We start from the raw sequence: 12,985 nt of genomic DNA, 5'->3' as shown, positions 1-12,985 counted from the left end.
GAACTCATTCGGCTCCGAAAATAAGGGGTACCTCCTCCCTCCAACTCGAATCTTGGGTATTATTAGGCGACTAAGAATCTCTGTGGGGGTGTCAGAGGGTATTCCTCAAGATGTGCAGGAGCCCCAGAGGGGATTCCAACTCAACGGTAGTTAAATGATTGACTCCTCTGGGGATGTGCATATAAAGGTTGGTTACCTGGCGCTCTGAGTCCTCTCGGCTCTATTAGACAGCTGGGGAGAGAAACCGAGGCGTGTAAAAGGGTTGGATGAGCCCTAGCCGGTTTGGCTCAGTGGACAAAGCGTCGGCCTGAGGATTAAAGGGTCCCAGGTTCGATTCTGGTCAAAGGCTCATATCTCAGTTGCAGGCTCAATCCCTGAATGGGAGGCAACCAATCGAAGTGTCTCTCTCACATCGATGTTTCTCTCTCTCTTTCTCTCCCTCTCCACTCTCTCTAAAAAACCAATGGAAACATATCCTCCAGGGGAGGAGGATTAACAACAACAACAAAAAGGGGGTTTGATATGACTCTGGCCATGACAGCCCCTTGGAGCTCAATCCATAAGCAGTGCACTTTGACCTACCACACAATATTCCTAAAAACTTGTTCAGACTCTGCAGAACCCAAAATAAAACTGAAAGGACTATGGGAAATGTGCCTCCGAGGCTGAAAACGCCCAGCCCCATTAACACTCCTGCAGAGATACGATCAATAGGAAACCTTGACTGGACCCCTTACTGCACCAGAGCAGAGACCACAAAACCCCTCACTGTCAGTGTCACCTGCTAACTATCCTGTACACACCGGTGTAAAAGAAGTATGTGTCTCTTGCCTTACTCTTCTTTTTTTTTTTTTTTAATATATTTTTATTGATTTCAGAGAGAAAAGGAGAGGGAGAGAGCGATAGAAACATCAATGATGAGAGAGAATCATTGATCGGCTGCCTCCTGCACACCCCCCACTGGGGATCGAGCCTGAAACTGGGGCATGTGCCCTTGGCCGGAATCGAACCCGGGACCTTTCATTCCGCAGGCCAACGCTCTATCCACTGAGCTAAACCAACTAGGGCTTGCCTTACTCTATATCCCACCCCAGAGACTTCCCTGCTTTGGTTTCTCCCACCTCCCTAATCTACCACCAACGGATTTCATGTAATTCCCTTACGCCTCCTCCTATGATAGCAATGCATAAAATAAGGTGCAGGTGTAAATGTTTCTTATGTTGACAACCTTCAACCCCAATTAAAGCAGAACCCCAGGCCCGGTCTCCCATCCCAACCCCACAGCCTTGCTGCGTGGCCCCAGCTGTGCAGTGTTAGTTCCAGGTCCTAGCCTATATAATAAAGAGGTAATGTGCAAATTGACCATCACTCCAACACACAAGATGGCCACCCCCATGTGGACACAAGATGGCCAGCAGGGGAGGGCAGTTGTGGGCGATCAGGTCAGCAGGGGAGGGCAGTTTGGGGGGACCAGGCCTGCAGGGGAGGGCAGTTTGGGGGGACCAGGCCTGCAGGGGAGGGCAGTTGGGGGGGACCAGGCCTGCAGGGGAGGGCAGGTGGGGGGACCAGGCCTGCAGGGGAGGGCAGGTGGGGGGGACCAGGCCTGCAGGGGAGGGCAGGTGGGGGGGACCAGGCTGGCAGAGGAGGGCAGTGAGGGGTGACCAGGCTGGCAGGGGAGGGCAGTTATGGGCAATCGGACTGGAAGGGGAGCAGTTAGGCATCGATCAGGCTGGCAGGGGAGTGGTTAGGGCAGGGGTGGGCAAACTTTTTGACTAGAGGGCCACAATGGGTTCTTAAACTGGACCGGAGGGCCAGAACAAAAGCATGGATGGAGTGTTTGTGTGAACTAATATAAATTCAAAGTAAAGGAGCAGAGGGGAGAGCAAGAGAACCCTCCGCTCTTTAGGCTCCGCGGGCCGGATAGAACAGCCCAACGGGCCGGATCCGGCCCGCGGGCCGTAGTTTGCCCACGGCTGGGTTAGGGGGTGATCAGGCTGGCAGGCAGGCAAGCAGTTGGGAGCCAGCAGTCCTGGATTGTGAGAGGGATGCCCCAGATTGGAGAGAGTGCAGGCTGGGCTGAGGGACAACCCCTCCTCCCCCGCCCCCGCCCCCCCATGCATGAATTCCATGCACCAGGCCTCTAGTAAAGAATAAACCTTTACTTTTTTTCAAGTAAATATTGCTGAAGAACCTCTTATAATTGTAGTAAGAATGACAAGGGCAAGTCCAGCCATGACACGGCTGACCGGCGCTCACCTCCCCCCCTCCTGGCAGCTGGGTCCAATGCAAACACTACACAGGATGCACACGGCTGCCCAGGGAGAGAGGGGGGCACTGCCAGTCAGACTGTGCTCTGCACTAAGGTGGGCCCCAAGGACTGGCCAGACTCAGGGTGCCTGCTGTCGTGGAGAGAGGGAGGAGGCCACACTGGAGAAGTAACTTCCTCTCTTTCCCAGGGCACCATCTAGAGACGGTGCCCAGGCCGCTGATCAGACCCCTCTGCTGGGTAGTTTCCCGTCAGCAGAAGAGATGGCCACAGGCAGGGACCGTGGTGCGGTGAGTAAAAGGTCTGGAAGTCTGACACCAGGCATATCCTCAGCAAACACTTGGGTAAATCAGTACTCCTTCCAATTCATAAAAGACCAAGGAACCAAAGAAAATAAAGGACAGGAAAAGGTCATTCACAGATTAAACTCAACACCCAAGGAATATGAAAAGATATGGGGGAGCGGAGGGTGGGGGGGGGGGAGGTGCAGGAATTAAGAAGCACAGACCGGGCCCTAACCGGTTTGGCTCAGTGGATAGAGCGTCGGCCTGCGGACCGAAGGGTCCCAGGTTCGATTCCGGTCAAGGGCATGTATCTTGGTTGCGGGCACATCCCCAGTGGGGGGTCTGCAGGAGGCAGCTGATGGATGTTTCTAACTATCCCTCTCCCTTCCTCTCTGTAAAAAAAATCAATAAAATGTATTTTTTAAAAAATAGAAGCACAGACCGGTTGTTACAAAATAGTCACAGGATGTAAAGTATAGCACAGGGAATACAGTCAATAATATTGTAACAGCCACGCATGGGGCCACGTGGGGACTTGTAAAGGATAAGATTGTCTAACCACTAGGCTGCGTACACCTGAAACTAATACAAAATAATACTGAATGGAAACTGTAACTGAAAAATAAAGTCTTAAAAATCAATAAAACAAAATATGAACTCCAGAAAGGAAAAATACAGAGAAAGGATGAATATGTGGATACTACTGCATGTTTAAGTTTAATATTTTCATTTATACTCCAAGCAGAATTTATTGTCTCACTTTCCCAGCCGTAATGAAGCTAACTTATCAATAACAGTTTGATATAGCCTTCTCCGTTTATCTAGTTTTCAAATCAGAGTGCTACCCTGTTCAACATTTTCTCATGAAGCAGGGATGTGTACATAATTTTAAAATGACTCTGATTACTAACATGTTCTTTGCTAGTCATGTCTGAATGGATTTTTTTTTAATTAAATAAAATCTGGGAACCTCAAAAAGTTGTTCAAACTCACTAGTGACCAGGCAAGGCAGATGAGACCGGACCTGTCATTTCTTGCATGTTGCTGGCGGGAGTTCATGGATATAAAGGCTTGGAAGGGCACTTCACAATACCCCGTAGGGCTGACGTTTGCACACGTTACCATCCAGCTATTCCATGTGCAGGCACAGCCCAGAGCACCCCGCCCCTATATGCGTGCCCCCGTTCAGGATGCCTGTCACGGCACTGGGCACAGGACAGAATGGACATGTCTTATGTGTCCAGGAGGGGTGGCTGAATAAACTGTGGCACATTCGCACGACTGAATAGTATGCAGCCATTTAAACGGAAGAAATCACGCCAGATATATCAAGTTGGGTAAGCCTGAAACGAGATGTCAATCTTCCGAAGTGTTGCCAACAGACACATAAGCATGGATCCATTGCAGCCATGCAACGCATGGCGACTTTTCGAGTTTTCGGACAACGCATACAACCGTGATACCATCTATATATATATAAAAAATAGAGAAATATGCTAATTAACCGGGACGCCGTCACAGGTCAACTGGACAGGAGGAGGTTGTGCATGCAGCGGCAGGGGCCTCCGTGCGCCTGAGCTGGGGGAGGGCCTGATCAGCAGCGGCTGTGGCTGCTTCAAGGGCCGGAGAGGGAGTCAGGGCCAGACAGGCAGCAGCCACGGCTGCTGCGGGGCCCGGGGAGCGAGGCAGAGCCAGACTGGCGACTCGAGGGTGGGCAGCACCAAGCGATTTCAAATCACGTGCTGGGCTCCTAGTCAGATTATAACAGCGCTGAAAAGTTCCTATCACCTCGCGACATCATAGCCATCTAGCAGCACAGCACAACACGTTACTCACATGGAGGCGATGCTGGCGTAAACACACCTATTGTACTGCCGGTCATATAAAAGTACTGCACATGCCGTTACGTGCAGCGCACCATCATCATAAGTAACTACTGCCCTGCTGGTGTGGATCAGTGGTGAGTATCAGGAGGTCAGGGTTCGATTCCCACTCAGGGCACATGCCGGGTTGCAGGCTCAAACTCCAGTGGGGGGCGTGCAGAAGGCAGCCAATCAATGATTCTTTCTCATCATGGATGTTTCTATCTCTCTCTCCCTCTCCCTTCCTCTCTGAAATCAATTTAAAAAATGTTTTAAACGACTATTTACTATGGTATACTTTTGGTCTGTTTACATAAAAAAAAGTGTGCTGGCGAACAGTGTGACGCGTTTTGTGGGCAGTGGCCTCAACCATCGCGTGTTCCAGTGTCTCGGGACCACACCGTTGTCTCATGGGCTCGATTTAACCTCCTGCGGTTCCGTACAGTGATAGGCTGTGCAGCAGTGGCTCCCCACCTAAGCATCTCTAAAATCCTGATGCCCCCCCCATGACATACAATTCTTATTATTAAAAAAGTGAACTCCTATTCGTGTGGAGGAAGCCTAAAAGGGCATTACCTTGGTCTAAACAAGCTTCCAAAGAACATGGCATCCATGAAAGAGAAAAATAAAAGAGCCAAAGAACAGTTGAAGTACTGAGGAAGAAATCACTAAGAAATTGTTAAAAATAATAATAATAATATGAAATGATATGAAAAAATAGTAAATAAGGTTTCAAAATATATGAGAGAACTGAAATGCATAAATATGTCACAATGTATATTTATAGACTGTCTATGAGGCCCCTAGAACCATAAGAAATGCAAACAATTCACTGTTAATACCTCATTCTCAAATTGCCCCCCTTAAAAATCAAATTGCGCCCCTCCCCGTGGGGCATGTACCCCCCGCTGGGAACCACAGCTGTACAGGTTTGCAGCCCTGGAGCAATCACCATATATCCTAGGTGTGTAGCAAGTGCACTGTGCTGCTCACACGACAAAACAAGATGCCTTTCTCAGAACATCCCCTGTCGTTAAGCAGCACATGGCTGTACCTAAAAGTCAAACACTTGCAAAATAATCGTGAGTGTGTGTGCAGCGAGGCAGCACTGTTTTGTGTGTATGTGTACATGTGTAAACACTGTGTGTGTTTAAGATAATAAAACATAGGGCACTTCCAAATTTAAGTAGTACCTCCTAGGAAGACTGAGAACAGGATCGGCTATAGGGGCAAGGCTTTAGTGCTTTATACACTGGTATATACTTAGGAGATTCTCATATGGGGGAATGTGCACATTTGTTAAATGTGGCTGATTAGGATGGGGCACCTGTTAGATTACTTTTCAGACACAAATTCAGAGGCTATGAAAGAAAAAATTGACATCTTCGGCCACATAAAAACACACGCCAGGGAAAGGGAGAGGGCATGGTTCAAAGACAAATGGAAAAAGGGGGAAATATCTGCAATGTATCATTCCCTTCACTGATAATGTACTAATCTACCTAATAAAAGAGTAACATGCTAATTGACCGTACCTTCGCGACGCCCACCAGCCAATCAGGAGTGGGTATGCAAATTAACCCAACAAAGATGGTAGGTTAATTTGCATACACAGGCAGCGAGCGGCCAGGTCGGGGTGGGACGCAGGCGTTCCACACCACCCCAGCCTCTCCAGGCCTCTGGGCAGCGTGGGAAGGTGGAAAGGCGGCTTCGGGCCAGAGCGGAAAGGTGGCTCCGGCCAGAGCGAAGGTGCTGCCGGCAGCCAGGGGAAGAAAGGCCCATTCTTGCACGAATCTTCGTGCATTGGGCCTCTAGTCAATAGGAAAGAAACAGACTTGAGAACTGGCCAAGGACACGAATATACAAATTATGGTAAATGTAACAGGACATAGGAAAAGATATTCATCTACACTGGAAAATTCCCGAGGGATAGAGACACCATTTTTCACCCTTAACAGCCATGTCCCAGAGGCTAGACCCCACGCTGCCACTGGAGCTGAGGCACCAGGCCTGGCGGAAGTGCCACCCGGCAATCTTTCGGGAGGCGATTTGGCATTATCTCCCCAAATCCCCTCTGGCCTGGGAATTTTGTGGCTGGAAGTGGATCCCACGGAAAAGTTTCCTTACATGTGCACAGATTTTTCTATCAAGATCTTGACAGCAGCCCTATTTGTAACAGCGAAAGGCGGACACAACTTGAAAACATGGGCAGAGACCTGCTTAGGCCATCAAGGCCCAGAGATGGGCCTTGATGCACATGTGAAGAAGAGGATGCAAATGCGTGCAGGCTGCGGTCACATGGTCTCCAAAGCATCCTCTTGATTTTTAAAAGGCAGGTGGAGAGCAACGCTCTGTGCATCTCCACATGTGCTCTTTTTTATGTTAAGATTTTTAAAAATACGTTTTTACTGATTTCAGAGAGGAAGGGAGAGAGAGAGAGAAACATCAAGGATGAGAGAGAATCACTGATCAGCTGCCTCCTGCACGCCCCACGCTGGGGCTCACGCCCCGGCAGCCGGGTTCCACATGTGCCCTTAACGAGGGACTGACATGCATACATGGATAGTCTGTCCGTCAGTAGGTTATCTGGGAGGATGCAGAAAAAACCACGGGGGGTACCACTCCCAAAGGAAGCCTGGGGACAGGGGTCTGGAACGGAAGAGACCATCTCCTTTTATCCTACACCCTTTGGTGTGTTTAACTTTTTAAGCTGGGGGGTGTGGCACACTTTCAACCAAAAACGTGCTAAAAGGAGAAGAAGAATGAGGAAGCAGGAATACACCCGGGACCTCAGTTCTGAGCAAGCCCTCGCCTGTCAGGCCTGGGGTTTTCTGTGGGGTCCAATGGGGATGAAACTGTTGGACATGCGGGTAACGGGAGCCCTGAGGACGGTGACCAGGGGGAAGTGGAAGGATCAACCACCGCTCTCAGATCCAGGGGACACAGGCTGGTCTCGCCTCTCTCTGTGTCCTGCTCCACAGGCAGAGGATGGGGGTGGTGGGGGGAGCCACCCGGCACAGTTGGACACAGTTGAGCACACTGATTGTGCCCGGCCAGGCCTGGGGAGAGTAGGCAGTGAGCCCAGCCCTCCCTCTGCTTGTCAAGCCGCTCACCCTGGTGCAGCACTGTGCCCCACAACAGGGTCCCCAATTCTGCTTTACAGGAAAGCTCTGTAGGAGCTCCTGGCAACACATCTCAGAGCAGAGCAGTCTAATCCACCCTCCTCTCGCCAAGTTCAAAACAGCCCAGCGCGGCCCGGCCCGTGTGGCTCAGTGGTTGGGCATCGATCTATGAACCAGGAGGTCACAGTTCCATTACCAGTCAGGGCACTGACTGGGTTTCAGGCTCCATCCCCAGTAGGGGGCGTGCAGGAGGCAGCTGATCAATGATTGTCTCTCATCGATGTTTCTATCTCTCTTTTCCTCTCCCTTCTTCTCTAAAATTGATACAAATATATTTTTAAAAGCTTAAAAAAAAAACCAAACAGCCCAGTGCAAAAATCTGGGTGTACGCAGATGCCAGGGGGAGGGGAGGGGCAGTGGGTGGGGATAGGGCAGTCTAGAAGCCTGGGGAAACTCACAAAGATATCTTTTTTTCTCAGAGTGGAAGGGAGGGAGGGGGGGAGAGAGGGAGGGAGAGAAAGAGAAAGAGAGAGAGAGAAAGAGAGAGAGAGAGAAGAGAGAAATTGACATAAAAGAGACACATCACATGGACTGGTTGCCTCCTGCTCAAGCCCCAACCCTGGCCGGAGATGGAACCTGCAACCAAGGTACATGCCTTTGACCGGAAATTGAACCCGTGACCTTTCAGTCTGTGTGGGCCGACGCTCTAACCACTGAGCAACCAGCAAGGGCAGGTGTGGTTTCTGTGGAATTGACTCTGACCCTTTGGCTCATCCATATCTCCGGGCAGCGAGTCAACTGAGTGAAGTCGCCCCAAGCACTAACCTGTGTGGATCCAGGACAGCCCCAGGGGGCACCCCCCTCCTCCTCTACCTGCTCCTCATTTTGAAGAACAGCCCTGCCTCCCGGGACAGTGAGCAGAGAGCAGAGCGGACAGGGACCCTCTGGGCTGTGCCCAGGCCCAGGGCAGGACAGGAGCTCTCTCGGGCCCTGCTCCACAGCGGTAGTAAACATGGAAACAGGCCGTGTTCCCGCCGTATACCTAGGCGGGAGGGGTCAGAAGCAAGCAAATAAGTGAGTAATTTCATGTGATAATGGGACATGTTATGAGGCCAATAAACAGTGGAGCAGGGATTGCTGGGCAGCGAGCTCTCCCGGTTCTGTCAGGCCCGGGGAAAAGGAGACCATGCAAAGATGCTGGGGAGCTGGGGGGCGTGGTTGGGGGGTGGGGAGAAGGTTCTCAACACAGAGGAGAGCGAAGACCCTGAGGCTTTGCTGAGTTTGAGGAACAGAAAGAAGGCCGATGGGACTGAACACCAAAGGGTCAGAGTCAATTCCACAGAAACCACACCTGCCCTTGCTGGGTTGCTCAGTGGTGCCAGGGAGGCCACTAGGGCCAGGTGGTGCAGGGCATCACAGGCAACCCCGGATGGAGCCTGGACGTCACCAAGGTCCCAGGAGAAATGGGGGGCGGGGGACAGCTACGAAGAGCAGCGGCTCCGTGCGCTCACGTTTAGGACCCCAGGGCTGATCTGCAGCCACCGTGCATGATCTCATTCACTTGTAAAACACTGTGGGGCAGTCTGTTTTATTCTGATTTACAGAAGAGGAACCGGAGGACGAAGAGATTAAACAAAGCGTCCCACGTCGGGCAGCTGGAACGTGGCGGGGCCCGGGATGAAGGAGCCCAGCGGCCCGACCACACAGCTCAGCACCTCTGCGCTCTGCCACCCAGGGGTCCAGGGTGAGCGGCCTGGGCTCCATCAGGACTCTGGTGACAGGTTGGCTGACCCTGACAAAATTCTCCGCCTCTTGGCCATACAGATCCCTCATCTGAGAAGCGCAGGGGGCAAGAGGGACTTCTGGAAGGCATGTGAGTCTCGCAACACATCCCCGGATTGACAGTGCTCGGCCTCAGTCCAGGCTGGGCCCAGAGCCTGCACTCGGCCCGGGTCCTGGAGGAGTGGGGTGCTGGCCAAGGCCTCCCCAGTGCGTGGCAGCCCCTCTCCCCTCACGTTCTGCCCATCCCAGGAAAGGAGGGGTCCGCCGCCACCGCTTCCACTTGCTCCCACGACCGCAACCACACTCACCTCTCCTCCTGGGGCCATGGCACACGCCACACGCCGCACGGGACACACGCAGCTGCCCAGGGAGAGGAGGGGCGCTGCACTACGTCCAGGTCCCACAGCCTGGCCAGGCTCGGGGAACACGCTGGAGTGGGGAGGAGCATGCAGTGGGAGGGATGGGGGAAGCCACACTGGAGACAACCAACAGGGCTTGGCACAGATCCTCCGCCAGGGCAGAGCTGTGCCCCTCCGCTGAGCAGCACCCCTCTCCCAGCTCCTGGGGCGCAGGGCACTGCCCCCTGGGCTCCAGAGGCAGCCCGCTCTTCGTCTGAGCAGTGCCTCCTTCCCAGAGCGAGGTCCCCTCTCCAGAGCAGGGGCGCTGCGGGGCCACGTGCGGCCTGGAGTCGCTGCAGAGCTGGCTACCCCTCCAACCCTGGCCACCATGGGGCTGCAGCGTGGCTCTAGGGGAGCAGCAGGGTTCACACAGAAACCCCTCCCCTGGCCCCTCGCTCCCACAGGGACCCTCACTTCTGCAGACTGGACCCTCCCCCTTCCATCCGGGACCTGTGCCCAGCCCCGCAGGGCGACTGCCTGCCGTGGTGATTCTGGAACAAAGAGGTCTCGGGGCATCAGCAGCGGAGGGTCCCCTCCTGAAATGCCTAGGAGGGGCCCAATCGGGTTAGGACTGCGGAGGGTGAGAACAGGAAAAGGGGGTGCTGTGCATGTGGGTGGGGACGGCGGGGCGGGTGGGGTACCTAGAAGAGAAATGAAACCATAAAAAAGGGAAATCAAGACCTCCATTTCCTGCATCAGCTGGCCCCTGGGAACAGAGAAGCCACGTAAAGAGGCCCCTCTGAGCTAGCGTCTCATCAGGAAGGCTTTCCAACGAGCCGCTTGCATCTGAACTCTCTTCCAAGTAAAGCTTGGGATGAGGGGAGGGCGGAGTGGCTGCGTCCTGCTGGGGACGTGCACACCCTCTGGGCTGCACCCAGGGCCCAGGGCAGGGCCGGCGGGAGGCTGGCTGGAGGCTGGCTGATGCTCAGGTTATCAGAACTGACACAGGCCCCTTCTGTCCCGGGCGCACCCAGCCCCCATGTCACAACGAGGAGCCCCACCCACCCACAGCCCCTTCACAGGCAGCCCCGCTGAGGGCCACTCAGACCCTCCCAGCGTCAGAAACCCACCAGCTCTGCACAAACACACCGACCCTCGCTCAAGCACAGGCGTGCACCCCAAAACAAACACTGGAAACCCAGGAACGTGGTAACTGCTACACACACACATGCACACACACACACACCTTCCTTACCCCTCCTCCTTCCCTGCCTCCCACCGCTACTCCCAACATACGGCTTCTGGGGGCTGCTGGACCCCCTCGGCCGGGGTGCTCTCTTCGCCCATCCCTCGGCGCAGGGCACTGCCCACCGCGCTCCTCAACCATCAGCTCCGGCTCCAGCAGAGTTTGTTTGTGAGGCTGCAGGTCCCTGGAGCTACCAGCCAGGAGCCTGGAGCTTGCAGAGGCGCTGGGAGTGGCTAAGCCGGCCCAGCAGGGATCTCCTCGCAAAGGTGGGTAAAGGGAAGCCCTCTGCCCAGCCCTGCCCCCACCCAGCCCCCAGGAAGAGCACATGGGGTGCTGGGCTATGGGGGAGAGGAAGCAGAGGCGGGGTGACACAGCCTCACAGGGGTGTCCCCAGGGGGGCAGGGGAATGTCCTGAGGCAGCCTGTAGCTGTGGGCAGGCAGAAGGGGGCTGCCCCAGTGCAGGGCACCCCCCGCCCAGCACCCTCGCAGGGTCACTCACCCTCCTCATAGCCTATCGGGCACCTGATCCTGATCCTGAGCCAGGTGACAGGGACTGTCTCCCCGGCCCACCCCACACAAATTCAGGAAACCCCTAGGCCCTCCCCCAGCCACCTGCCTCAGCCCAGACCTTCTGGGCTCAAGCCTTAAGGCCTTAGCAAATTCAGGACCCAGACCCAGGAAGGTGGTTGGAAGGGCAAGATGGGGTGGGGCGGGGCAGGGCCCAGGGACCGAGCAGTCCAGTCCGGCTTGTTCAGCAGATCTGGGTTCGCCCGCCCCACCTCTCCAGAGAGCAGTGCCCGGTGTGGACAGCATACCCCCTGGGAAGATACCATAAACCTAACTGAGGCCCTGACGAGTGTGGCTCAGTGGATAGAGCGTCTGCCTGCAGACTGAGGGGGTCCCAGGTTCGATTCCAGTCAAGGGCATGTACCTTGGTTGCAGGTACATCCCCAGTAGGGGGTGTGCAGGAGGCAGCTGAATGATGTTTCTCTCTCATCAATGTTTCTAACTCTCTATCCCTCTCCCTTCCTCTGTAAAAAATCAATAAAACATATTTTTTAAAAATCTAACTGAGGATATGCCAGGGGGCAAGCCACGTGCCAGAACCTGGGGTCGCCAGCAGCCCCCCCGCTTCCGCCCCGCTTCAGGACCGTCCTTGTTCCCAGGGATACGCCCTGTCCATCCACGGCAGCCTGGGGACAAGGTCCACCCAGAGAGTCGAATCCAATCCTTTCCAAGGAGGAGGCTCAGAGAAACTGAGGCACAGAGAAGAGCAGACCCTGAGAAAGCGCAGGAGACCCAGCCACCACAGGGCCCTGGCCCCACCTGGAGGCCCCGCCATCCTCCTGGCCTCTCCGGGTGTGTGTTCTCTCCACCCAGGAGCTGAGGGGACCGGGGCCCTGGCACAGAGCACCACCCACCTCCACGAACACGCTGCAGCCCAGCCAGCTCACCTGGCCTTCCTGGCCTGCCAGTCCGGCTGTTCTGGAGAGAGTGATGGTGAGAATGTCCGATTACTGAGGGAGGAGAGAGTGCAGGACCCAGGGCCAAGGGGCCTCTGAAGGGGTGGGCGAGGGTCTGCAGCTGGAGAGTGAGTGAGCAGGAGGGGCCTTGGGCAGCCCAACAGGGCGCAGGGGAGGGGGCAGCGGGTCGCTCAGCAGCACTACAAAGGGGTCGCCAGAGGGGCTTCTGGAGCCAGGCCCAGGGCCTGGGAAGAGGGAACAGACAACCAAGAAGAAAGGAGGACCCTGCTCAGCTGGCTAGAGCATCGCGCCCGTACACAAGGTTGCAGGTTCGATCCCCGGGCGAAGGTACATGCAAGAATCAACCAATGAATGCATAAACCAGTGGAACAACCAATCAATGTCAGTCTCTCTCTCAAAAAAAAAAAAAAAAATCAATAAATTAAAGAAAAAATAGTAAAGGAGAGGAACGATTGCCATCTTTATAGAATGTGTTTGGTTACAGGGTGGGGCTAAGGATGGGACTCTCAGGCCCAGTCCCAGCCCCACCTGGCCTCACTCCCAGATAGGCCCTTGGACTCTGTGCCCTGTGTCCAGGCTGGTAGGTGTGACACAAGGAGGG

General features: G+C 54.4%; 1 protein-coding gene across 10 annotated transcripts in view; it reads right to left on the bottom strand.

Moving 5' to 3' along the window:
• The window catches only part of ST3GAL4 (ST3 beta-galactoside alpha-2,3-sialyltransferase 4), a 41,961-nt gene that overhangs the window by 21,545 nt on the left and 7,431 nt on the right, over nt 1-12,985 (bottom strand). Inside the window, exon 1 of one of the 10 annotated variants that reach the window (XM_080649718.1) lies at nt 10,951-11,086. The exons of 4 other annotated variants lie outside the window; for them this stretch is intronic. In XM_080649718.1, coding sequence (XP_080505844.1) covers nt 10,951-11,001 — 51 coding nt within the window. In that variant the 5' untranslated portion in view covers nt 11,002-11,086. Of the gene's footprint in view, nt 1-9,624; nt 9,731-10,950; nt 11,087-12,985 lie in introns of those variants that run through there. 5 more of the 10 variants (XM_080649734.1, XM_080649736.1, XM_080649740.1 and 2 more) reach the window with 5 other exon arrangements.

This window comes from Plecotus auritus (genome assembly GCF_963455305.1).
Source record: "Plecotus auritus genome assembly, chromosome: 13".
Taxonomy (NCBI): domain Eukaryota; kingdom Metazoa; phylum Chordata; class Mammalia; order Chiroptera; family Vespertilionidae; genus Plecotus; species Plecotus auritus.
Note: the sequence above shows the minus strand (reverse complement) of the source record. Positions and strands in the feature narration are given on the sequence as shown.